Source organism: Panicum virgatum, chromosome 3K (assembly GCF_016808335.1).
Source record: "Panicum virgatum strain AP13 chromosome 3K, P.virgatum_v5, whole genome shotgun sequence".
Lineage (NCBI taxonomy): Eukaryota > Viridiplantae > Streptophyta > Magnoliopsida > Poales > Poaceae > Panicum > Panicum virgatum.
Window position 1 is genome coordinate 58,139,343 of NC_053138.1, and position 27,339 is coordinate 58,166,681.

Sequence of the window (27,339 nt, forward strand, 5' to 3'; positions counted from 1 at the left end):
ATTACCTTTATGACTTATGTTATCAAGTATCAACTTATCAAAGATTATGTTGACTGTTATTATGTTGGAAACTCATGGATTATGTTAAAAATTCATGGATTATGTTGGCTGCTATTATGTTATCAACTTATTATAGATTTTTATTTTTTCCTAACACTTGTAAACAAATAGCGCGCTATAGCGGCACTATAACAGCACAAATCAGCTAACGCTACTCCGCTTAGCTGCCGCTATAGCGCGGCCATAGCGCCGCTATAGCGGCGTTATGGCGCCAATAGCGGCCCGAAAAGGCCAAACACTATTTTCAATAGCCCGCGATTTTTTTTTCATGGATTGCCTCTCACACTTACACACTGCATATACCACAACATCGACACCTATGATGACTACTCTCTCCGTTCCAAATTATAAGTCGTTTAACTTTTTTGACACCAAATTTGACCACTCGTCTTATTCAAAAAAATTATGAAAACATAGTCAAATTTAACTCATTATTGAAGAACTTGTATTGATGAAGTAAGCCACAACAAAAGAATTGATATTTTGCACAAATTTTTGAATAAGATGAATGGTCAAACTTGGGGTGAAAAAGTCAAACGACCTATAATTAGGAACGGAGGGAGTACCACATAAATGCTTTCTCGCTGCGGACGCAGGGACGATCCATACATTTAACAAAGCAAATACAATTTGATTGAGCCCGCAACAAAACTTTATAAGTATTGATATATCCGTGACGGGTCTCTCGGTGGCACCAACGGCGCGGCATTTTTCTTGTTCTCTTCTAAGGGGATTGGATGGTACTGGGGAAATTTGACTTATAAGAGATTTGATCCTTCTCATTTATTTTTTCAATCCCCTCCAAACCAAACAAAACTCTAAAATGTGATTTTTCCATTGAGAAGAGTCCTACCAAGACGTTTGGTAAAGTATATTTGGTAAAGGAAAAATAAATAAATTCAGTAGCAGGTGGCGGCAGATGCCGGCGGCGCCCGAGACAGTAACAGTTTTTTTTAATAATCAAGACAGTAACACGCCGCCGGGATTCTTTCCAGGCCCAACAGTAGACGGCCCACACCATGGGATTCTTTCCAGGCCGGAACCAAACACAACCGGAACATGAAAACGATTCGATGCCGCCGTTCCCGATTCCGATCAAACTCTTCATCCTCGATCAAATATAAACCCGTCGACGACGCCGCCGCCGCCGCCGCCTCTCCACTCCGAACAATCGCCGAAACATGGCGCTACTTTCGTCGACCTTCCGCTTCTCCCCTGCCAGCGGCGGGACCCCTCAATCCGCCGCCAGGCGGAGAGCCGCCACCGGCGCCCCCAGCTTCTTCTGCCCGGGGAATGGCAGACAAGGAACGCAGCGCCTGCGCTTGTGCCGCTCAGCTCCGGACGATTATTGGTCGACGCCGCCGCGGTGTCCGGGGGAACTAATCCCGATCCCGGCGCCCAGGTGGTGGACGCTGGAGCTGCGGCCGGAGGATCTGGTCGAGCCGACGGGGCAGGGCGTGGAGGAGCTCAAGGCCATACGGGACGCCCTGCTCCGGGACCCTCTCCAACCCGTCTGGCTCGCCTTGCAAGAGATCGTGGCCACCGGCGGAAACGTCTTCCGCTGCCAATGCTTCCATGTCGGCGTTTGTCAGGTAGTACAAGATATTTATTGTCAGGTAAGTACAAGAGAGACTCTCGCATGAGTTGCTGAAGAAGTGTGTGCCTGTGTGCAGGTCCATTGCTCATCGCGGCAGGTCTGTGTAAACTCTACACAGTGGCGCCCAACCTTTTCATGGATATTGTTCTTGGATACATATTCTACAAGATGAGTGTTTTAGCAGCAAATCTGAAAAGAAAAGGGAGATCAAATGATATATGTGGTCGGATACAGTTTGGTGAGTCCAAGAATTATATTTGCTACCTCTTTTTTTTACATTTAAATAGCTCGCAACAAAGAGCTATCTCAGTCGCTACAATATAATTACCGTTGCACGGCATTGTACAAGTAAAATTTAACAAAACTATACATAGTAGTCAAAGAAAGTTCCTGGATGTTCTAGTGGAAAGAATATTAGTAATATTGAGAGAACTTTTCAAGGCAGTTCAATTGGTTTCGTTACTGCTAACCTGTTTAACAAATGTTAATGGGTGTTCTATCTAATCACACATAGTACAGCCCACCGCTTGGCTTTCACAGATTAATTATATCTTAGTTCTACATCCAAGATGGTTTAAAAGTCATTACAATTAGTTTTTGATATTAACCCACATGCAATGCACCCCTCAATTTTGGTCTGATCATATCATGACCACTAAAAGTTACATTGGCTTTGCAACTATTTTTTTTCCCTCAATGCGTAGCCAATAATAGGCTCCAAGTATCTTACATTATTATTTTTTCAATGCAGTTCTTATGCTTATTTTGTTCTTGAAGTGTAACAATCCTACCAAGGTACAATTTCTGCCAGAAAGCATTCAGACCTAAGCTCCATTTATTCAGCTCCGCCATCTTAGCCATCTAGAGGAGGTTTAATTGTTAATTATGTGTGTTAACAAACTTTTTGTTTCTTTTTTCTTTATGACTTCTGCTACCGGTTCACGGAGTTTTTCTGGTTAGTACTTGTGATAAGTTCCGGTTAATGTTTTATTCTACTTGGTTAACTTTTGTTAGATTACATGGTATATCATATTTGACGAATATTTCCTTGAGTATGTGAAGAATTTTATACCCTGTAAATGCGTTTCAGAATTTCTTTTGTTGGAGCAAAATTTCAAAACAAATTTTGCTATTTAGTTTGACTTTTCATATTCTGTATACTCATGATTAGAAGCTCTAAACCTCAAAACTGCACCACACTGATTGTCGAATCTTTAGATTTGAACTCACCTGTGGTTGTGATTGAACTGTTTCTCAATGATAATAAAGGGCCAATATTTGGAATCAAAATTGGGAATAAGTAGATATTTGGTCCACATGTTCAAGAATAATGTTAGGGCAATAACAGTAATAACGTTGACTGTCAGGCTTCTTCTTCATAAACTATTGATAAAATTTTCATGACCAATTCAAATAGGTGCATGATCAGTGATCAAAGAGAGAACATGCTTTGTAAAATACCATTTATTACTAAGTGATTACTTTATATGTGTCTGAACACTTAATATGTGTTATATATTGATGCAAAACTCACTACTAGAAAACAGGCTAAAGATCCAGGCCAAAGGAACCACTTATTGCTTGAACCGGTACTAATGTGAGACATCAGCACCGGCTGCATCAATAGCCGGTACTTTTGGCATGCGCCGAGCGCTGGCAAGGTGCGCCACGGCACAAACCGGTGTCAATGCACTGACAAAAGCACCGGTTAACTCCATCAGCTGGTACCAAATTCGCCATGCATCAATGGCACCGGGTGGTGGCACGACCCGGTGCTTATGGAGCAAACATTAGCACCGGGTCAAGCCATGACCCGGTGGCTGTGCTGGCTCTGGACATAGGCACCGGTTGAAATGAGTACCCGTTACTGATGGCCGGCCTGATCTCCCTCGATATTTTAATTCCTGACCACCCATCTCTTCTCTCTACCGCACAGACCCCCACTCTCTTATCCTCTCCACCGCCCAGCACCCATCTCTTCTATCTTCTCCCCATCTCTCCTCTCTCCCACGCCATAGAGGCCAGGCTGGTGGATGGAGCCCATGTGCCGGAAGCTCACTGCCAAGGTGGTCTGGGTCATGAGCAGCTTCATCGTCTGCATCGCCATGGCCATGGTCACCATCCTCAGCTCCTGTCGCTCGAGGTAAGCTATAGCGGCAGGCGGGGCTGAGCTCAAGCTCGGGATGGTGCTACTAGATGTGCTACTAGATTTGGCCGCACGAGATTGGCGCTCCTTTTCTCTCTCCCATGCTTGCACATACAAGAATCAAGACCGATGGTTGCATCTGTATAGTTTTCTTCCGTTGCTTTGTCTTGCTTGCTTGATGGGAATTGGACCTTTGATTCGTTTGTTGTTGAGGAGATGAACAGGTGGTGTGGTGCTCACCCTGCCCGACGGCAAGCTTGCGGGATGCAGGATGCACTTGGCGTATGCTCGGTCCCTGTTCGTGGATGGACCGGCGGCGGCTCCCTCTTGCGGATCCAGGCATGAAGCGGCCAGATCCGGCGAGGAGGCATCACGCTTAGTCGCTTGGACGCCACGGAGGTGGCGGCGAGCAGCCGTACGGCGGGGAGCCACTGGCCGCACCAGACGGATGGGCCGCACGGCCAGAGCAAGCCATGGCCGTTCCCGTGCCTGCGCCCGCCGAGCACCATGCAGTTCCCCTTCGAGGTACGCAATATGCGAGCCTTTCTTGCTGATCTGCTGCTCCACATTTCGATTCAGAAGCTCACGCACTCTCTGGCATGCGCGTGGGAGCCGACCGCCGCCGCCGACGCCGTGGGGCGCGCTGGCCGCCGCCGCGGGAGCTGGCGTGGGGTGCTCGGGCCGCCACCGCCGCCGTGGGGCGCGCGGGCCGCCACAGCTGCGGGAGCCAGCCGCAGCCGCCGTAGGCCGCGCAGGGCGCCACCGCTGCGTGTCTGCGGGAGCCGGCTGCCGTCGGGGGAGTGAGCGGGCTGACGCCACCGCCGGAGCAGGACGGGAGCCGGCCGCGTGGGTGATTTTTTTCTCTTTTTTTTCTTATTTTTCAGAAACATATATGTATATGGGATTGTATTGATTGGATGTATCTTGTGAACTCTTCTTTGGATGATTTGTGAGACATGATTATTTTGTTCGATGGATTTAATATCTGAACATTCTTTGGAGCATGAATCCTGTGAACGATGAGAGGGGAACGGTGGGAGGGGGAACGGGAGAGGATGCTAGAGAACGGCCGTAGCAATTATTCTGGTACCGGTTGGTATTACCAACCAGTTACCAACCGGTACCAATGGAGATGGAGGTCTTAGGCATCGGGTTATTTACCCGGTGTCTTAAGTAGTCACATTAGTCTCGGTTACTTAGTACCGGTTCCAAAACCGGTACCTATGCTTATTTTCAACTGGTGTTGATGGTCCTTTCTCTAGTAGTGACTGAAATGACCAAAGAAATACTATTCAATCCCAATTGTTTGCTCTTTTTAGGGCTTCAAATGTCGTCAAGGATTATATAATTCTAAATATTTGTTAGATTGTGCTTTTGTGCACCTCAATTGTCTCTCTTCTTTGGCGTGATTATTTTGGTTGGTCCCTAAATCATTGTGTCGTTTACATTAGCATCCATCTTCTACATTGGGCGTGTCTGGATCCGACCGCTAGATCTATTTGGGCTAGAGCTATTTTTTATTCTCCCCTAAGTATCTGGATCTAATGGTTGCCTTTTTCTAAATCCCATCCACTCCAGAACAAAGTGTATGCAAGTGTATGCATGCAAAGTGTACTGTGAAGTCGTTGATTTGAAATATCCAAGACAAGAACTTGAAGGACTGTTCAAGGCGATACTGACAATATTCAAGCGAATGCTGAAGCTATAGCAATATTCAAGCGAATGCTGAAGCTATAGGTGGCTTGATGATGAAGGGGGCGAAAGCTTAAGTTCCATTTTTTCAGAAAAATGAGGAACTGTGCTGATAAGCTATGGTTTTTGTTGTTGTCCCTAGAACGAAGGGCGGTTAAATAGCCCAACCAAGTGCTTTGATGACTTTATAATCACCATGAGATTATCACGTTTCCTATTATGGGGTAATGGGAAATGTTTACTTATCTGATTTTTGTTTCTTATTATACTAGATAAATTAGCAACTTTGGGTGTTTTCTCTTATGCGCTTCTGCTGATCAAATCTCCCGCAACCAAAGAGCGAGTTTACAAGCTAATAAGGATTTGATCACTCTTTAATCAGAAAATTTGCACCAAAGAGATTTGACAAGTTTGCTTATTCCCCCTCCCAAGGTGCATCCGGTGGTATTCTCTTGGGATGGAACAGCTCCTTATTTTCTGGACAGATCATTCACAACCTCAGATTTGCAATCACTGTGAAATTTACATCAACTCACAACAATGAATCATGGAACCTAACTACTGTCTATGGTCCTTGCCAAGGAACTGAAAGAGATGACTTTGTCAACTGGCTAAATGATCTGCAGATTCAGGATGATGAAAATTGGATGCTCATAGGGGACTTCAACTTCTATAGATCCTTAACTGATAGAAATAGGCCAGGAGGGGACATTAATGATGTATTTATCTTTAATGAAATTATCAGCCATCTGGGTCTCCAAGAAATTCCTCTGAAAGGAAGAAAATATACTTGGAGCAACATGCAACAAGAACCTTTGCTAGAGCAAATTGACTGATGTTTCACATCTACAAATTGGATCTCCCAATACCCCAATACTCTCCTTCTTCCTCTGTCAAAGCCAACCTCAGATCATATTCCTTGCATGGTCCAAATTGATACAATGATACCTAAGGCTAATGTGTTTAGGTTTGAGAACTTCTGGGTTGATCAACCTGGTTTCATGAATCTGGTAAAAAGCACTAGGAATTCAGAGATCAGAGCAACAAACAGTGTCACCAAAGTTACAGCTAAGCTCAAAATGTTAAGGAAAGTGCTGAAAAAATGAAGCAAAGGAATTTAAAAAATCAACAACCTCATTCAGCAATGTAATGAAGTACTTAGTGTCTTGGACAAGCTTGAAGAACAAAGGACTTTATACATTCAGGAAAGCAATTTCAGGACTATTCTCAAGAAGCATATTCTGTCCCTTCTAAAATTCAAGTAGGAATATTGGAGAAAACGCTACACCATTAGATGGACCAAGTTTGGAGTTGAAAACACCAAGTTTTTTCATGCAGCTGCAATAGAAAGATATAGGCAAAACACTATTACAAGCCTAGAAACACAAGATGGCAGAATCCTCTATGACCATTTTCAGAAAGCAGCTTTATTATTGGAAAATTTCAAAGCAAGAATGTGACACTCAACAAATCCTCAGATGCAGTACAACATAAATGATCTAGTCATTGAGCATGAAGGACTAGAGCAAATTGTAGCTCCCTTTTCCAAAGAAGAAATCGATAATGTTGTCAAACACATGCTAGTGGACAAAGCACCTGGGCCAGATGGATTTAATGGGATGTTTTTCAAGAAATGTTGGCACATCATCAAGGAAGACATCTACTAGTTATGCAATGACTTCTTTTCTGGAGTAGTGGATTTGCAAGCAATCAATAGCTCTTTCATTACTCTTATTCCAAAGAATAACAATCCCATCTCCCCAAATGATTTCAGGCCAATATCCCTAGTGAACTCCATTCTCAAGCTGATCACAAAGTTAATGGCAGATAGGCTGCAAGCTCACATCATTCCTCTTATCCACAAGAACCAATATGGATTTATAAAAACTAGAGCAATTCAAGACCGTTTAGCTTGGGCATTCGAATACATTCATCAATGTCAGCAATCAAAAAAGGAACTTATGATCCTAAAATTGGATTTTGAGAAGGCCTTTGACACAATTGAGCATGATGCAATTCTGAAAATGATGGAAGGACTTGGATTCAATGGAACTTGGATTGGTTGGGTAAAGAGAATACTGGATACTGGATCCACTTCAGTTTTGCTAAATGGGCTCCCTGGAAAAATTTTCCACTGCAAGAGAGGGGTCAGGCAAGGAGACCCCCTTTCACCTTTATTATTTGTCATGGCTGCAAACCTATTGCAATGTATCATTAACAAGGCTCACAATCAAGGCATCTTCTCATTACCTATCAATGCTGATCCTAATAATGATTTCCTAGTTATTCAATATGCAGATGACACAATAATGGTGATGAAAACCTCTCAGAGAGAACTGTTTTGCTTAAAAGGGCTTCTACAATCTTTCACTGAATCAACTGGTTTGAAGGTCAATTATTCCAAATCCCAAATGATTCCACTAAATCTAAACCAAGACCAGACATCAATCCTGGCCAACACTTTTGGATGTCAACTGGGAACTCTATCTTTCACTTATCTTGGTTTACCTTTAGGCACAACCAAACCCAAAGTGGAAGATTACATGCCTCTTATGGACAGAACTGAAAGAAGATTGACTGCCACATCATCCTTTCTAACTCAGGCTGGTAGACTGCAATTAGTAAACTCTGTCCTCTCTTCCTTGCCCACATACACAATGTGCAGCTTGAAGATTCCAATTGCAGTGCTGGACTTCATTGACAGAGCCAGGAAGCATTGCCTCTGGAGAGGGTCAGACGAGAATACAAAAAAGAGATCACTGGTTGCATGGCCAAAGGTCTCAAAACCAAAAAACAAAGGTGGACTGGGAGTGATTGACCTCATAACACAAAATGAGGCCTTATTACTCAAGCACCTGGACAAATTTTACAATAAAAAAGACATCCCTTGGGTAAACATGATCTGTCATTCTTATTATTCCCAAGGACAAATTCCTCATGCTACTGCTGACAGAGGATCTTTTTAGTGGAAAGACCTACTACACCTTTGTGCCAAATTCAGAGGAATTGCTACTTGCACAGTCGGCAATGGCTCTACCGTGCTCTTTTGGCTAGATGTTTGGAATGGTTTTTTTCTCCAAGAAAAGCTGCCAAGACTATTCACTTTTGCTAAAAACCAGAAAATTTCTGTGGCAGCCTTCCTGTCAACGCCAGATATGTCAACACTTTTCCACCTCCCACTATCAGAGCAAGCCTATCAAGAATTTCAGGAATTGCAGGAAATAATTCAGAGTGTACAAATGACACAGACAGACAAGGATCAATGGCATTATATTTGGGGATCATCGAAGTATACATCCAAGAGTTTTTACAATCACCTCTACAAGGACTTCCATCCACCAAAGCCTTTTCTTTGGATCTGGAAGTCAAGATGCTGCAACAAACTAGTCTTCTCATGGCTTCTTCTAATGGACAGACTAAACACTAGAAGTCTTTTAAAAAGGAAAAAAAATTAAGATTGATGGCAATAACTACAACTGTATCCTATGTACAACTCAAAGAGAAGAAACTGCCTTCCACCTCTTTTTCACTTGCCCTTTTGCAACCTCATGCTGGCAGCAGATTGGAATTCAATGGCAACATGGAAATCCTTTCTTCCAAATGCTAGAAATAGCTAAGCAGAGCCTCAACTGCAACTTCTTTATGGAAATTTTCATAATCGCAACTTGGCACATTTGGAAAATAAGGAATGAACATATCTTTGAGAATTGCACAACAACCCTCAGCCTGTGGAAAAGAAATTTTAAAAGTGAATGTCTTATACAAGCTCATCGAATGAAAGACTCTCTGAAGACACCCTTCTTAATTTGGTCCAATAGCTTGACTTAGTCTCATTTGTCTGTATAGCTCGTAGATAGCTCTTAAGTTTCTGTCTAGTTGTTGCTCCCTTTTGCTTCTTCTTTCATTTGTACAGGCTTTCTGTATTCCTAACTTTTGGTGTTTCCTTTTTTTATATAAATAAAATTTTACAGCGGGGGCCTCCCTCGCTGTTTTCAGTTCAAAAAAAAAACAAGCTAATAAGGAACATGAGCTAGCTACATGTCTGAATCCGACCTGGGCCACTAGGGCCCAGCCACCATGGCCAGCTAAACAGTCAGCGGCTTTGTTAGAGTAGTCCCAACCCTCTACATCAGCCGGTGTCTATGGCATTTAATAGAGTGTCATGTCACCAAAAATCTGATGTGGCATTGAAGTTAATGAGGAAAGAGGGTAAAAACACAAGACATCGTTTCTCATTCACGAAACTGGATCGACTCGTCTACCAAGGCACGAAGACACCGGCGATTCCGCGTTGTGGGCAATTCCTCGTTTCTTCCGTTGCTTTTTGCGGGACCCACCAATGGACCGCACGAAGCCACGCCGCGCGGCCGCCATGGGGTTGGGTCTACATCAAGAAACTCTGCATTGGGTTGTGCAGTTTCTAACTATTGTGTCTTAATGATGTGACACTGATGGAAACCGGTCGATGGTTTTTGGGTTGGGACTGGCCTTACAGCTCCACAGCACTGAGGAGACCATTGTTCGACATTACACTCAGTTCGTATGCCAAGCCAGCCATGTTGCCGATGAGATTTATGTGAACGTAGAACTTAAATTTTTGTCACCCGGTGGAACTCTTATTTGACGTCACATGCCCTCTAACCATAACTAAAAAGAAAGTTTTATTCTCACACAAAACATGTGAAGTCATGCTAAATGATACTAATTATATACACACATTAATAGGAGAATATATAAAAGATTCATAATATAAATAAGGGGGTAAATGCAATAACAAATGCACTACAAAATAATCAAGACGGGTAGAATATCAATAGACTACCAAGACCAACACACCACAGGCTCCGCTGAGGTTCTGCGCTCCAGCCGCGCACAGGAGACTACAAAAGCATCGAACCACACAGTTATGGAGCTTCTGTTGTATCTCGCTAGCAACAAGGATCTTACTATTACTAATTGGAGGCTCTTTATAAAGCTACATGTGAAACCTCATAAGATCTTAGGTGGACACTCTAAACAAATAGAGAAATTCTAAAAATTCTCACAAAAATCAGAAATATCTGGCCATCAATCAAACAGCTCGATTCATAATAGTCACTGGATCTGTTATCTTTTCTAATAATTATCCATCTTTGTCATCATTATGAAAATAAACTAAAATAACTCTCTAAACATGTAACTAATTACCCACCTCTGTCATTATAAAAAAAATCTAAAGTAACCCCCTAACCTACATGAAAATTAACCACATACCCCATAATAAAAGTAATGCAAATAACTCCCTAAATTTGCATATAGATTGTCCAATTATGTCATTATTGAAAGTTAAAGTAACCTCTGAATCTGAATCTAAACTATATATAATTATAATATAATACTAAAGTGCACCTATAAAATTCTAAATTACTATTTCTATCATTATGAATATATTATCTTTTGAGCTCTTTTACAATGATTGTAAAGTACCAATGGGTACTTTCATGTACTTTACCATAATTTTTTTTCTAGCCGTTGATCTGTGAAAAGTGTATTCATAAAATTAAATTAAATTAGTATTCAGTCCTATGGTACTTGATCCCATATTTTAGAAGTACCAGGTGCTTACCCTAGGTACTTCTGGGTACTTCCTACCTTCACCACCGTAGAATTTTATTAGATGGAAGGCTCCTATTTTTTTCAATCATTGTAAAATTTCTCTTATCTTTTATATAGAAGTACTACCCATGATATGTTTCGCCATATATTCATGTATGATAGAAGAGATAAAAATACAAATTCATAGATAAATTGTTCAATTAAATATATATCAAACACATAAAAGAGATGTGATGCAAAATGAAATCTATTGCAACTAGATAACAATAAATATGTAGTTTAGAGTATGTGTTAGAATATTTAATAGATAAAAGAGGATGTGAGATAGATAATTATAAGGAATTATTAGCTATAAGTTTTATTTTTACATTAATTATAATTAGCCCGTGCAGGAGCACTGGTTGATAGCCTGGTTACCACTTAGTGCAGCCATTCCCATGTTTGTGTAATTTCAGGCCGACGACATTACCAGCTACTAAGAAAAGCATCGGCGTTAGAAGTTGTGGCACCAAAAGGCCCATCTTCTAGAGTATGATAAACCACACCTGCCGTGCAACCACACGAGACCAACAAATGCTGCATACTTTCGTCAGCCTAATCTCAGCGAGCAGGTGAGGAAGACCCGACACGACACCTAAATAGATCATTAACTGCCTATAAAGAACTAGATGATCACATGCCACCGCATTAAAAACTGAATTACTGGCGAGGAGCATATATTTTCATCTGCATCTGGGGAATAAGCTAGACCATAACATGCAGTTTGATCTCCACGTGGGCAGAATTTTGCTGTGCTAAACTGCCCACGCATTCTGCGTGCAACTGCACAGGGCCGGGTCTGGCGCGGAGACCCCGTACAAGGACTCTGAACTGCGCTGCGCCCAGGTGCCCCCAACATCTTCGCAATGCACTGACTAAAAGCATCAGACTCACCTTTTTGGGCTCGAATTCAAGGGAAACGTGAAGCTGCAAATCAAACTGTTTGTTTTTATGACACTGGCATGCAAACATGTTTGCACATATGCGCAGTTTGTCTGCTATATGGAGCAATTAGCATCGAAACTGTGTGTTAAAAGTTCATGATTTATTGCAAGTAGATTATATTGTTCGGTACATATTGAGCAAAAACACAACTTTGATGAGAATTAACCCTACCATCCATAACGTTCCTCCTTTTTATGAAATTTAAATAAATCAATTTCTGAATCTGTATTTGAGTGCAGCGATAGTCTGAACAAGGATGTTTCATGTGTCAATAAGTACCTCCTGTTGGATTAAGATGATTACACATAGTACCAACATTTTTACCTTATCATTTTCTTGGTCAAATTCAGTGCTAACCTAACAACACAGCTGAAAAGAGTCAGCACATGTTCTAGTGAGAGTACAACGGTCCACAAACACAAAAGATCATGTTCATCTTTCAGCTTTTTTCTAACATATAAATTGACTTTAGCAGTAGCACAATATAGGATTGCATCTGTATGGTTGAATAGGTCAACAAAGGCAGTATCATGGCATCATGCAGGAACATATTCTACTGCTTACCTAGAACTCATATGGGTTAATGCCATTAAGTTCAGCAATTTAGATTTCCTCTCGGCAATATTTCCTCTGAAGTGTCTCACTTCTCCTTCCTGCTCTATAATGGACAGATAAGCCATAAACAAGCTGGGTAGTAACTGAACAATGTTGACTGAATGCAATATGCAGCTCTTATTAATAACCCACGCTGTTAGTGTTTAAAGCTTTCATACATAAAGCAAGGGAACCCTATCGAATGCTGACATTTTGTCTAACTTAATGGGACAACTGAGTTCACACTATGTCAAATTAATAAGTATCAGCAAACAGGGGCAACTAAAAAATGCAATTTAGAAAATATCAAGAAAGATAAATTATCAGGCAGATGAAATTCCCTTTGCAAAGGCAGGCAGAATACTATAGGTGTCATTTAGGTGCACGTCGATGTTTATTTATCAGAACAATGATATGTAAAGACATAGCATACAGACAGTACCAGAAAGTAAATTCTAGAAAGCATGGGCTATATTAATATTCAACCTCAAGGCTACTGGACAGCTATTGAACACCTAGGATGCTAGAGAAGTATAGAAGACCGACAACAAACAAAAACCACATGCAAAAGTCGTCTTGGACATCATGCCGGGTCATTGGCCAGCAGCTGAATCAATAAGCACCCACTGAGGCAGAAACAAACTAAATGATCACCAGACCTCAAATCAATAACAGCATCCGCTGAGGTAGAAACAAACTAAATGATCACGAGACCTCAACAATTTACTCCTATGCAGTCTCTACTCTCCACCGCCATGACTAAGAAAATGAAAGAAAAAAAAAACTCTGACACAAGGGGAGAGACATTCGAAGGCATTGCTTGAAAGGTCAAGAAAAGGCACCCGAAAGTCGGCTCTTATCCGTAAGAGGCACTGTTGCATCGCCATGACTATAGCCATTCACATAAAGATCATTTAGCTTCTAAAGAAAAAAAACATAGATCCAAGAAATGTGTCAGGAGTGTAATTATACTTCTTTTAGTTGTTTATCGCAGTACCAAACATGCCTTCTTGTTGGGCTTGGGCACTGATTTTCTCTAGAAAAAGAAACCTGAATTTGTTCAAACTTGGTTAAGTTTTTCATGTGGGATTGTTCGTATAATCGTATGCCACAAAACTGTCCAGTTTTCTATGCCTAGAATTGACAAAGGGTGAGTTAATGGAAACGATGGATTTAGATAGCGAGACTTATATGCCAGACTTAATTAGTTCAAGCGGAGCAATCAACGCACTTAACTCCAACCTCTGTTATCTCTTAAACCATGTATTATATAACCAGCAAACCAACCTACGACAACCAATTTCATGGAATGGAGGAATTTAAGTCCTGGCCTCCTGGGAGAGGATCTGGAAGACTTGGGCACCCGGCAAATAAATGTCAGTTTTTCATGTGGCTGGCAATCAGGGACAGATGTGTTGGACATCTGATCTGCTGGCAAGAAGGAATTTGCCGCACCCTGCAAGCTACCCGCTCTGTGATCAAGCTGAGGAAACCATAATCACCTGCTGATCGATTGTGTCTTCGCTAGAGATTTTTGGTTCAATTTTTTGAGGAGAGCTAGCCTGCAGGTTCTCTCTCCTTGCTTGGATGGAAAACTTTTTGAGGACTGGTGGGAGATTAGCGCTGACTCGGCGCCTGCTCACATTAGAAAAGGCCTTAATTCTCTGATTATTCTAGGAGCCTGGACTTTGCGGACACATAGCAACCGTTGTGTTTTTGATGGAGCCTCTCCCAGTGTATCTAGAGCCATGGTGTCGGCCAGTGAGGAGTTACATTTGTGGGGTTTGGCTGGAGCTCGAGGAGTGAATCACCTTCTCGCTCTGGTGTCAAATGAAGAGTGGTCGAGGTCGGATGTTTTTTTTTGACAAAGGTGCCTTTTAGTTTGTTGGCTCAGTGGGGGGTTGTTAGGATATCCCTTTGATTAAGGGATAATTATAGGCTCATACCAAAATTACCCCTGAAGGGTCATGGCTATATATAAGAACCTGTACATATATATAAGAACCTGTACATAAGGAGAGAGAACAAGTTCCATCTACATTCCGTCTCGTCTGTGTTAATCTTGTGTGCTACTAGGAAGGGATACGGGTGATCTTCTACGTCTTCCTCACACCCCATCTGCTGCGGGAAGGGAAGGAGAAGGATCGGGGATCCGTAACAGCGCCGTTTCTCAACAGGGGTGTGTGTGCGGGCGTTGTACGGGTTCTTACCCCCTTTTCTTCTTATTAATATAATTATGCGCAGCTTTCCTGCGTGTTCCAGAGAAAAATAAGCTGATGATATTCTACCAGGGAATAACAGCACCCTTGCAACAAAGCATGCAAAAAAGCAAAAGTAATGCCGTCCTTAGACAAATCATGCAGAAACACTGAGAATAAATGGTAAATAGTATTCTAGTTCGGGATAGCCTAATTTCAGTCCATGCCCACTAAAAAAGGCAGCTAAGGAGTAAGAATGGCCATGTAGCAATAGCACAAAAATATTGGATTTTAGTCATACAAGTTAACTAGATCATACTATGAGACAAATGAAACTGATGAGTAAAAAAACAACGGAGAGGGAAGTTGTCCAAATGGGACTAAACTAAAGACATGCCTATGAAATTTGCTGCCTAAATTGCTTTTGTTCTTAACAGTAGTCCATGGTGCGAACCTAATCATGTATCCTGGGAAATAGTGGGAAATAGCTTGTAGGCAGACTCTCACAAAAGACAACAAACTTCTTGAAAGCACAAAGCCAAATTGATTTATTATATGCCATATGCAGGGTCACAAAAAAAGAACTAAATTAGGAAAACTCTTAATTATCTGTGTACATAACCCTTTGAATGCATAAACATCAGACACACATGGCAAAAGCATCAATCCGCCTACAGATATGCAGATCCCTTTTTGAGGTTTGGGTGGTGCTCGTTGTCATTTGTGTTTGGGACTGGGCATTCTGCCTCTCTCCTGCGTATAATTTTCCTCTTAATAAAATGACATGCAGGTGCAGCTCTCCTGCGTTGATGAAAACAAAGACCGCAGAACCAAAAGGGATGTCCACGGACCAGGTAGCGATAAAAGGCATGGCCTCCCAGTTGCCACCTGTCCAGACCCACTCCATTGCATCGGCAACTGTCTCCATCTTTCACCTGGGCTCACCACCTGCATACTACCTACATTCCACGAGATCGGAATAAAAGGAGTCAAATAGGTATTTGGGATGAGGAACGAAGGAAGAGGTCACATGGGGCGCTTAAGTGAACATAAAACAGAATGAATGCCTGGTGGTCGGATGAACAGTTCAGTGGAACACGTACACACTGATTCCAATGGTCAAATAACTGGTAGCAGATGATGTTAACTATGGAGTGCTATTCTAGGATGTATTTACTTTTTAAGAGTCTCTATTGAAGCATCTTGTAACTGTTAAAATGTGACTCCTACGAACAAAGGAATTGAGCAGGATTTTTGGTGACCAAGACATGTCTTCTACACTATCTTTTGACCAGAGGATAACTCCACCATATGTCCATGTTATGCAATGGTATTGAGCGTGCAGAATGCAGAGTCTGGAATAGCAAACACAATAACATATTTCATTCAAGAACAACAATATCCATAATACTGCAGTAAGGGCAATCCTAAATCAAAGAGAAGGCATTGATCAATTTACCAGAAAATGAACTATTACCATGACTGCAATAATATATATATATATATATATAAAAACATCAACAGCCAGAGTGGTATTTCCAAAGCATAGGCATTATCCCCCAATAAGCTATATCATTAATGTTACACAGTACATCTCCATATATAATTGGCATTATTATTATCCAATCAGCTGCAGCATTCATCTAGCTAGGTGATTTAAGGAAATTCAAATCTTCTCATGTTTGAGTTTGCCATTTATTCATAACATTTTTTTTGTCACTATAGCAAATGCAGCAGCAACATAGTTACAGCTTAGTTGGTCATATCAGGGGCAAAGCCTAGTGGAGACCAACCTTGGCTCCAGCCACCCTTGCTCTGGCTTGCCTTGCTGACCTCAACAGCAGCACTTGTTGGCCGCTGCTGCAACTGCCATTGGAAAAGACAGACAGGGCGTCAGGAGAGTTTGTCATGCCCATGCAGATGTTGAAGGAGAAGGGGTATGATGAATGGGCTAACTGGGCCTTTTATCTCATGCCCTTACCAGTAAATGGACTCACAGGATGGCCCAACAAAAGGAAACAAAGCAGCCTGGTAACGCTCACAAGCAGCTCGACACTTCCATTTATCAACCTTAGTGCCACATCTAGCTATGGCACAGCAAGTGGCCATTGCCGCCATGGACAGTATTCTGCCACTACCCCAGACCCATAGAAACATGAATCAGCGCCCCCCCCCCCCCCCCCCCCCCCCCCCCCGATCTGATGCCACAAAGAGGCCCTCCAACTAGAGGGGAAAACAAGAGAAATATACACAGCTACATATATATCTAACACCCCCCCTCAAACTCACGGGGGATCCACAACACTGAGTTTGGAGAGGAAGTAGCTGTGCTGAGCCCTTGTCTGTGCCTTTGTGAAGAAGTCTGCCAAACAAATCTCAACTAATCAAATATCAACTAAAACAAACTAAATGCAACTCTAACACTTGTAGCTACAGCCTTCTTCCCTTTCCTCGAGCACTTGTATGTTATGGATAGTGCCGGTGATCTCTCCCAGGATACAATCTACTGATCTAAGTGTAGTTGTATGATTGTTTGTGTACATGTGGTGTGAGGGTGGTGTGCGTGTGTAGGGTTGGTGTGTGTTCGTGCATGAGCAGATACTACAGCTATACCCAGATGAGAGACGTCAAAAAAAAAAACTAGCAAGCTCTGTAGTCATAGCTATAACTCGTAGACACATGTATGCATGAAAGTATGAAACAATTTTATGATTAATCAACAAGTTATAGGAGAGGTACAAAACAAAACATGTGCACCTAGAAAGGTAGAGCTCTAAATATTCTGGGAGAGGAAAACTATAAAAAGCATTAATTAATGAAAAGAAACTAAAGTAATTAATTTTAAAAGAACAGTTTGGAAACTGCATCCCTTTCCTGTCATAAATTTCTTAATGAATCAAGCCTTGACGGAACTGATGGCCTGGAAAGAAAAAGGTCAAGACCCTGAAGCACAACGCACAAAGATACATAAAAACTCCTTTTGCGCAGCTATCTTTATTCTGACTTTGAGCATCAATTTATCAGTTTCTTTTTTTTGCTTTTTCTTTTTGTTGCTTTGATATGTGCTAAAATATAAATGAGTTCTAGAATTTGTGAGCTTTACAAATTTCTGTACTATAAAGCCACTTTGAGGAAACTAGCTAGCTTCTACTGAAACAATATATGTCAACATGCACGCATTCTTCGGACTGACATACAATCCCAATTCCAGCAATGACAAAAGTGGCCAGGGGGTTAACTAAATGTCTCTGTATGTTCAAGTCCATACTCAGTTAATTAGCAGAAGATAGACAAAAGGACGGCACCTAAACATTTTCATAGAGTAAAACTTTTTTTTTTTGCATTCTTTTTGTTAGTTGCTTTTGATACTATTGTTGACAGCTGAAACACAAATAACAAAAAAACAGTGTTACTCACCGTAAAAGTTGGAAATGACGTACGAAGCAGTTGGTGTAAATAGTTTTAATGAATTGGAAATGAGATTCAGTATAAACATCGTTTTCTTAAACCAATGCAGTGTGCTTTCAATTGAATGTACAAAGCATAGAAATTAAGAGCTAGAGGTACAGAGAAAATGGGTCCCAGTAAGGCCTCAAATGTGTTAATCGCTTGTGCAAAGATATCAGGTAATGGTTTGCTGACAGGAAGTAATTTGGCAGATATAGCCAGCAGCACAAATAGAGAGTAGAGCACAGAAAATTGGAATGCAGAGACTTATCATCCATTATCACCATCTAGCAATCCTTGCTTTTACATGCTCCTGCAAGCACCTATATCACACACAACGATAAGAGCCAAGTAATAAAAAACCATCTGGGGCAGAAAACCAAGAGAAAGGGGGAAGAGAGACCAAAAGGCTAAACTTGAACGGAACAGATTTTCAGCAAGAAAACAACCAAATGGCAAACTGAACTATTTAGATATAAATAGAAGTGGGATATTGATTGAATCTTGAAAAGAAATTAGATAGAATGTTTACTCTTTGGCTATACAGATTTGGAGACAGAAAACAGGGATGAGAGGAAGATTATGGAAGAACCTGATGTGGGGGTATTACTAATTCCAGTGGAAAATCAATATATTCCAGCAAAAGAGATAAAGTAATGCAGTGGAATCTTGTAACAAAGTTAAATGCAACATGTGCCCAGGGAGTGTTAGAGGAGCTTGGTTTGGACTTCAAGATTAGCATCTGTTCATCGTAGAGGGTGTGGTCGTTGTTGGCAGAACCGCCACTGAGATGCACCACAGCAGCAGAAGTGGGAGGGCTGGTGAATATTACTCATAGGGGCAGCTCAAGATAGGAATCAAAGGGTTAGCACAACTGATGGGTGGTGGTTCAGTTATCGTGCAGTGACGAATCAGAGAGACAGATGCAAGATGAGGATGGCAGATGGGGAAGAGAAGACAATGTGGACGAAATTACCGGGAAGGATTGAGTGAAGATAATGGCCCAAGGGAAAAGTCACCAGAACTGAGCTTTAGAAGAATAGATAGCAGTTAGTGTGTATGAATCATATAGATATATTATAAATGAATAAGTCAGCAAAAATTGTCATGAATTTCCAAAACATAACTATTCATGAGGCCAGATGGCCTTTCAGTGAGTTGTAAAGCAAAGGGATCTTATTCAGATCTTCTATTATGACTGGGTATCAGCATGCATTGCATAGATACAGTCAGAACTCAGATATACTCATTAGGGCACTCCTCTAAATCACAACAATATTTATAAGGACACTCTCAACAGGAAATTAATAGCATGCTTAGTTATTAAAGAACAAACCAATGTTGGGCTACGTATTACCTGGTTGAGATGCAGCAAGAGACAGTTATCCATGTCAGCACAGATGTGATTAAAGTGTCCTGCTTGTGGGAGCAATTTTAGCCAATTAGGACACTGTTGATGAAAGAACAAAAAGCTTGAGCATTAATTTAGTAGAGTGATGCGTCAATACATTCGCAGCAAAGCAATAAAGCATAACATCAGCATAAAGCACATACATAAACTCAGAAAAAGCAAAAATGGAATCACTCAGCAAAGAAATCCTGGTGTAAGTTAAATAAAAGAGAGCAAGGTTCAAAGGAGAAATACTGATCATACAGATCTACATATGCAAAAAGCACAGGTCAGTAGCATGAATAGTTACCCTGACAAGTCCTGTCATTGAGAAACAACAGCAGACATTACACAGTACATGTTAAAACAAGATAAACAAGTTAGTGTATAGGACTAAGATAAGCATGCTTGCTCATACATGCTGAGCCGAATCAAAAGAAGCCTGGAATTCCACCAACAGAAATCTTCCCCATGTCAATCTATGAGTATGGTTGCACTTTAAAATATTTGCAGAATTGTATGTTGTGAGCTCAGCACTTACAGTTAACATGACTGTGTGACCATGGCAATGGCAATTTTAAGACTTTCAAACACTTATCATTACACCCACTATATTACATGCATTCAAAGTATCTAGGCAGCTAGTATATACATCAAATCGTTACTCCATATAACATACGCCAGACCGAGACCAATTTAAGCAAAACCAAAATCGTCTAAAGTTGAAATGAAAATAAAAGAGAAAAGTCTGATAGGCATACCCTCCACATCTCTCAGTACAAAGAATGTGTTTGTGCAAGATCAAACACTCTCGCACAAATGACTGATGATTGCATAAAGACCTATACATCTACCCCCTAGAATCAATCAAGGCACATAACAGATACAAGAATCATAATTCATTGGTGTTGAAGAGAAAGTTAATTTATTTTTTCTTTCTACAGGTAATGACCCATGAGGCCAAGACACATGTATAATAAACAAAACAAACTAACTATAAGAAGAAGCGGGTCCTAATATAAGAAAGCCTCATAAAGAAATAAGTCATCTTATATGTAAGCCCAAGAATATAAGCAAATTGCAACAAAAGAGGCTAAGATCATCCCTGAGACGTGAGTCCTGACCTTGCAAGAACATAAGCAAAGCACCATAGGAGAAACAGTATAGCCTTGAGAAAAAAAAAACATAAGTCAGTCAGCAGTTTGAGTGTCACTGCAATGCGCTTTGTGATTAACCAAGCAAACTTCAGTTATTAGTGTCATTGCAATTGGGACCTCGAACATACTATCAGGTAGCTCTTCTTAAGGAGCATGTGCGTCCTTATACAGGGGAGAACGCTGCAGACCTATTCCTACACTTGGAACTGAACGATAATGGAATGAGACCGAAACAGCTATGCTGTACCGCACAACTGCGCATGTTGAGCAATGAACACTTGAAGGGAAAGGGTTGAAAGCATACGCTACCTTAAACCCGCCAACGGAAGAGCAGCGCGACGGGGACGCTCCTGCCCTTCGTCTCCCCGGCGGCGCCGAGCCGGTCGGTGGCGGCCGAACAGGTCCATAGAAGGTTGCGAAACATATTGCTCCACCGCCACCAAGCACACAAATCAAATCCGCAACCAACTGAACGGACCGGACTTTCCGTGACTCGATTGCACCTCCACCCTTCCTTACCCCCTATTGAAGGGAGGGGGGAGAGGATTATGCCAAACGAGGATGGGGATGAAGGAGGATGGGGACCGGGGGACGAGGACCAACCGCAGAGAGAAGAGAGAGAGGCAAGAAGGCGTAACAGATGAAGACGTGTTCGGGCTATCAAGACGTATTTTTGCTACCTTGGACTGTGGAGTTAATGGGCCCTGAAGACAGTGTAACAAGTCGGCCTGTTAACCAGATTACAGCACAGATGAGATGCATACACTTGGGCAAGATGATGTAGCCCATTGATTATGGGCCTAGCCCTTTCGGGCCCATTTCATTCGCCAGGCCCACTTCAGCGCAGACAGGCCCTGTGCACGCTGGACGGTTTCTGGACATCATTTTCCGTGCGTTTCGGCCCATGTGGTTTGAATCTGAGGTTTTGGCGCCCTTTTCTGATTTCACACAGTGGCGAGACCTTGCTCCCCGTCCTCATCCTCCACTTCTCCAGCCTACCTGCCCTCGTAGTACAAGCATTGGAATTTACCCTGACTACAGTCGAGCTTGACCACAAGCGTTCGCGGCAAAACATCACTAGTTTTAATGTGCACATGTCACACCGAAAACAAAGCAACAAACTCACATAGCCAGGGCCTTCATTCCCTTCTAGATAGGACATCGTCACAGCGGCTGTGTACTACCGTACTGGCATGCAGGCTATACCACACGTTGCCGGCAGTACCAGTAATAACCCAGGCACACGAATTTGTTCTGTGAAAAAAAAAATCAAAAACAGTCCATATGAAACTTAGATTACAAGATCCCCCCCCCCCACCCCTTCTTTCTCAAATAAGACCTTTTTGATGCAAATGTCCACCCCTGTCAACTCGGGTTGCAAAGATCACCCCCATTACACAAATAACATCAGTTGACTCCACCAATTTTTGCCGATGTAGTGTCATGATAGGCCATGGTAGCCAACTAACCAAGTCAAGCTTCTTCAAGTGCTTAGATTGAACTTATTCACTGTGTCGTAGTGTTTTTTTTTTACAGAAAAGAAATTTAGTGCGACAATATTTAAGCTCTCATAGTAGAGACTACATTTGCTGCTCCAAATTGATGAAAACGGACTGAGTCAATTAAGCATGCGCAGACTATATATATATATATATATATATATATATATTGCTAGGGTGATTTTTTGCAGCAAAAAGTTGAGTAAGGGGTATGCGTTTGGAAAATGGCTTACGAGAACAGATTCAAAACCCAAGTAGCATACAGGGTGGTTTAATTTGTAACTTATTTCAAAGTTGAGTAAGGCCGTGCCAGCGTGTGGTTCCACCTAGCTTGTCGCGAAACGAGCGCGCGGCCGGCCTGGTTCGCCGGGGTGCCGCGCGCCTGCGCATCCGACGAGGCCGTGGTCAGCGCCAGCACGCGTGCTCTGCTCCTGCTGCACTCGCAGCGCGGCGCGGCAGCATTGAACGAACAGTGTTTGCGAGTTAGCTGACGCATCGTCTAGAATGGCACGTTCGGGCCGGACTGTGTGTACGATAAAAAACAGTGGCGTGCGTGTGTGTGGTTGAAGGAATAATTTGTATCCCCTCTTCCTAGCTTGTCTATACGAATTAAAAAAGAATAGTAGTCGTGATATCCCTACATAGAAACCCCCGGAAAAATGATCGAGGTGGCTGGTTATGGACGATCGACCATCAAATTAAATAAGGAACAAAGCTTAAACGTGAGTGTTTCTTTTTTGAGAGAGAAACGAAGCTTGCAAATTGAGCGCGCGCAGCACCCGGCGCGGGGCAAAGCTATTCATCGCGCGCGCTACTGCGTGCGGAGCTATCGCAGAAGGGGGCGTGGCCGCCCTGTTCATCTTCTGCCTCCAGCGGGGGGGGGGGGGGCGCCCGCCGGCGAGCTAGGGGAGGGGGGAGGGGGTGGCCGGCGAGGGTGGTTGCCCAGAGTTCTAAATAGCCGGCTATAGCTTCCGCTAAAGACGGCTATAGCCTATAGGAAGGACAACCGCTATGGCATTTAGCCCGCTAAAGCCGGCTATAGCCCGCTAAATGTCGGCTATAGCCCGCTAAACGCCGTAACGGTGACCTTGCCGCTAAATAACTTAGCCGGCGATTTAAAACCATGGTGGTTGGTGGGGGGGAACGGCCGCCGGTAAGGTCGCCGGCGGCCGGGGTGGTGGAGGGCGGCGGCGGCCTTAGGATCCGGGATTGCTGGGGGTGGGGCGGCTCTATGGCCACCGGACCTAGAAAAAAAGATGGGGGAGGAATCGACCCGCGGTGGGCGGTGGTGTGTGGGCGGGGGCGAGGCGGCTCGGCGGAGCGCTGCCGGCCGGGGTGGTGGGCGCCAGCGGCCGGGCCAGGTCCCGAGCGGGGGCGTGGCGCCGGGGAAGGGCGGAGATGCGACCTCGGTTAGCGACGGCGGCGGTGAAAGACGGCGGCAGAGGCCGTCGGAGCCGGAGGAGGCGGTCGACGGCGGAGGCGCTCGGCCTATTCGATTGGATGAAATCCATTCGCGCGCGACGCTTGTGCTACATGTCGGCGGAGATGGCACGCCGCGCGTGGGATGGAAATGGAAAGGTGGGGGGGTTCGTGGGCGTCGGGAGAGGCTTTCGCATGCGGGTCCGCCGACTAGTTGCGGTATATTATATCATCATTACATAATTAATGTAGCACAAGCGTCGCGGCGTCGTGGCATATCCAATCCAGACTCTCTTTGCCTCGATCACGCCGGCCACATGGTCACATGGATGGGGCTAGCCCAGGCCACGCGCCCCCGGCCGGCTTCGGTCCGACGTCATCGTGAGAGAAGCACAGCCCGCGTCAACCCCCTCCCCAAGAAGAATGATCCGATCCGCGAGCGGGGCCCACCTGCGACCCCTGTCTCCCCTCCTCTTCCACGCCACTATCCTCTCCACGCTGACGCGTGGGCCACACGAGTGCCAACGTGGTTTTGAATGATCTATGTTTTAACTAAATACTATACGTAAACCTATTTCCATGATCACTTCTAAGCTAGCTAGATGCATGGATCTTTTTTTTTGAAATAGCGTCAATATGCACGCATGGTTTAATTAACTAGTAGTGCCCATGTGCCATGTTTTAAAATCAAGAAATTTCTAGCATAGATCCACATACGGCATGTACATATTTTAAAAAATTCAGAAAATAACCACTTTATATTTAAAGCATGAATTGATATGTGACAATTATATAAACAACCTAGGAAACAAGATATTTAGATTAATTAACCAACAATTTAGCTTAAATCATAATCCATACCATAATTATTTTCATCCACACATTGTATTATATGTATCTTTAATAAGGTTGTGTGTTGTGTCTATCCAACAAATCCACGCACATAACAATCAACAAACGTTTAAGGGACAGAGAAGAGGAACCTTGTTCAACTTGGTTCCTTCTTTGGGATAAGAAAATGTGTGTACAACTCGATCACCCAAATGAACAATAGACATAACGCCACCCCACGTTGTCCTCATCCCTCAAGCACATCACAGCTTGGCATCGGTCTCCTGCAGAGTGGTGTCGAGGAGAGCCCCACGCTGATGCAGCTCCCCATTAGCTGGACTTTTCTCGTGGTCTCTACCCTCAATTAGGCAGCTACAGAGCCACCTACACCTCCCCCTCTAGACACCTCTGCAAATGAAGTAGCTAGTGATCGCTCACTCATATTATATATCGCAAGGTGAACCAAACAATTACTGAACTAATTATCAAACTGTCAAATAAACACAAAAAAAGAGGTAGATAGCAACTGTAGCTGCTTCTTGCAAAAATTTCGTTAAATTCTACCTTGCAAAGGTGAACCAAACAATTAATGAACTAATCAAAACTATTAAATAAACACCAGAAAAGAGGTAGATAGCAACTGCAGTGGCTTCTTACAAAAGTTTTATCAAATTCTACTATGCAAACAAATTGTGATGAAATTTGAAATAAAAGGAGAAACATAAAACATCTATATCTGAAACAGTAAGCTAAAGGAGCTATATCTGAAACAGTAAACACAATGAGATTTCAGATGTTCCGTTGCCAAGATATGAGGAAAAATACTTGGGTTGTTTGTATCTACACTTTTCAGGATCAATCCTCGTATATACAAGGGCAGTGGCCAGCAGGATACGCCCGCCTGAGCGACGACACATGCCAGCATGCATCGTTATGGCGGCAGCGGCGGCGGCACACTGCTCCCGTGTATCTGCAAACAGATTCAGAGTTATCTCAGCAACGGTGCCAGTAGCCTCAGTTGTGACAGTTCCATGACATAATCAGTTATGTCATTGGCAATAAAATTTTACTACATGTGGGCTACTGGCCGGGGTATTCACTCCAAAATGGGGAAAATGCATACTTCGGTTGAAGAGCTGAAAATTTAAGTAATGAATTTAAAGTAGAAGATAGAGCACTCAGCACAGGTAGCATTCATAAAGGAAGTGTGTTGTCAAGAACTGAAAAGTGTGACAAAAGCTATAACTTACAGTGGCCCCTCCTAAAAAATTGTAGTTCAACAATGATCACCCATTGAGGTAATAATCGACAAAGGGGACCAGCATAATAAGTGAAATTGCTTGAATTGGTGCAGTTTTGCTCAGCAGCTCAAACGATCCAATGTTGTACTTCTTCTAAAAGGAGCCAATGGTCTGGGAAGAGGAAACATATTATCAACACAGTCCATATATAACGGAGCTTTATCAAATAACCAAAATCATTATTGCAGAAAGTAACGCCCCAACAACAATTATTTTCGAGGCTCAAAAACAATAATTCTTTTCGATCATTTTCATGGTTAAAGAAGATAAAGAGACTCCAATGCATCAGCCATATCCTATTCTAGAGCTGATTCAGAGGTGATGTGAAGTTCTGCCAAAAAAAAAGTCATATACGATCCAATGTTGACTATATGATGTAACCTAAGAACAGTAGACGCAAAGGATCAAAAGATGAGAGGAAAACCTTTGAATCGATAATCTCTTTTAAGCGATTAACCTCTTCGAGCGCAGAATCCCAGTTTCGATTCAGAATCTGTGATGCCAACATCCCCCATAAAGCTCTCACACTCCTATCGCTATTTGTGGTCAAAACATGATAGTAGTAGAGGTAGGCCGCAGATCAGAATAGGACCCACACTCATACTGAAATTTAGAATAATCATATAAGGCTTCGATCTGATCAGGGCCAATCTGCATTGTTGTGAATAAAAAGAGTTTGAGCTCTCACCCTGCAGCAACATTGAAACCAAACCAATTGCCTCTCACCCTGCAGCAAACCACCAGCTCACCCTGCAACAACCAAGACCAGCATGTGACATGCGTAAAGTTTAATTGAGCTCATCTCTTATTTGCATAGGCAATGATTATGAAGAAACAAGGACTTAAATTTCAGGAAAGTCTTATTGACTCATGTCAGGAAAGGAAGGGCGATGCAGTGTGGTCAAGCAATGCATGGCACAAGAATCCAGTTCCTATCTGATGAGATGCAGCAGGCAAATGATAAATCATTCCAAGTAATTACAATCGGAACCTAAACCTCTTTAATTACACACTACAAGCATGAGCAAAAACCTGTTGTGTGCTCTAACAGACTCTATTTATTGGCTTGAACAAGATACGTCTTATTTGAAATGAATTGAATGAATAAGTCAGAAAAGAAGAATCTTTTGGATTCCTGGCATTCTAGACTCTTTTCCGCACTAATTACCAATTCTTTTCTTGGTCATTGAGATTCGTGGATAATTTAGACTATTATTTAGAGATAGATCGTACCTCTTTTTTTTATCCCCTCGAACAAATCGAAATGATTGAAGTTTTTCTATTTGGAATCGTCTTAGGCCTAATTCCTATTACTTTAGCGGGATTATTCGTGACTGCGTATTTGCAATACAAGCGTGGGGATCAGTTGGATCTTTGATTGAGTAATATTTCTTTTTTGATTGACCTCCTCTCTTCTCTGGTCTGGAGG

At 42.6% G+C, this 27,339-nt stretch overlaps 1 protein-coding gene and 2 long non-coding RNA genes across 30 annotated transcripts; 1 reads left to right on the forward strand and 2 right to left on the reverse strand.

The window, feature by feature from the left end:
- The first annotated feature begins 3,578 nt into the window (after window positions 1-3,578).
- On the forward strand, window positions 3,579-5,780 carry LOC120699890. Its single transcript, XR_005685692.1, has 2 exons — window positions 3,579-4,328; window positions 5,382-5,780. It is a non-coding gene; the product is annotated as an uncharacterized LOC120699890 (long non-coding RNA).
- Window positions 5,781-15,387: 9,607 nt separating this feature from the next.
- Window positions 15,388-21,465, reverse strand: LOC120699891. Of its 24 annotated transcripts, none has more exons than XM_039984000.1 (6): window positions 21,170-21,465; window positions 20,828-20,871; window positions 19,671-19,729; window positions 16,660-16,732; window positions 15,718-15,825; window positions 15,388-15,619 (listed from the first exon to the last, which is right to left on the reverse strand). In XM_039984000.1, exons 1-6 carry the CDS (start codon window positions 21,265-21,267, stop codon window positions 15,507-15,509), a joined length of 495 nt encoding a protein of 164 aa, XP_039839934.1. In that variant the 5' UTR covers window positions 21,268-21,465; the 3' UTR covers window positions 15,388-15,506. The 24 variants fall into 24 exon arrangements, 4 of the variants coding, with proteins under 4 accessions (XP_039839934.1, XP_039839937.1, XP_039839938.1 ...); XM_039984003.1 differs by having other exon boundaries at window positions 19,671-19,763; XM_039984004.1 differs by lacking the exon at window positions 21,170-21,465 and adding an exon at window positions 20,989-21,163 and having other exon boundaries at window positions 19,671-19,763.
- A 3,171-nt stretch (window positions 21,466-24,636) lies between these two features.
- LOC120699892 lies at window positions 24,637-26,960 on the reverse strand. Of its 5 annotated transcripts, none has more exons than XR_005685714.1 (4): window positions 26,599-26,960; window positions 26,335-26,513; window positions 25,860-26,021; window positions 24,637-25,579 (listed from the first exon to the last, which is right to left on the reverse strand). It is a non-coding gene; the product is annotated as an uncharacterized LOC120699892 (long non-coding RNA). The 5 variants fall into 5 exon arrangements; XR_005685716.1 differs by having other exon boundaries at window positions 26,637-26,646; XR_005685717.1 differs by lacking the exon at window positions 26,599-26,960 and having other exon boundaries at window positions 24,637-25,017; window positions 25,454-25,579; window positions 26,335-26,592.
- Between the last annotated feature and the right edge of the window lie 379 nt (window positions 26,961-27,339).

Bases quoted from the DNA above. Each gene is read 5' to 3' on its own strand.
- LOC120699891 (XM_039984000.1), bottom strand. From the start codon at position 21,267: ATGGACCTGTTCGGCCGCCACCGACCGGCTCGGCGCCGCCGGGGAGAC. The intron at 15,826-16,659 runs GTTGGTCTCCAC...CGTGGAATGTAG, and splicing joins CAAGGGTGGCTGGAGCCAAG to GTAGTATGCAGGTGGTGAGC. The intron at 15,620-15,717 runs GTCCGTGGACAT...AATTATACGCAG, and splicing joins ATGCCTTTTATCGCTACCTG to GAGAGAGGCAGAATGCCCAG.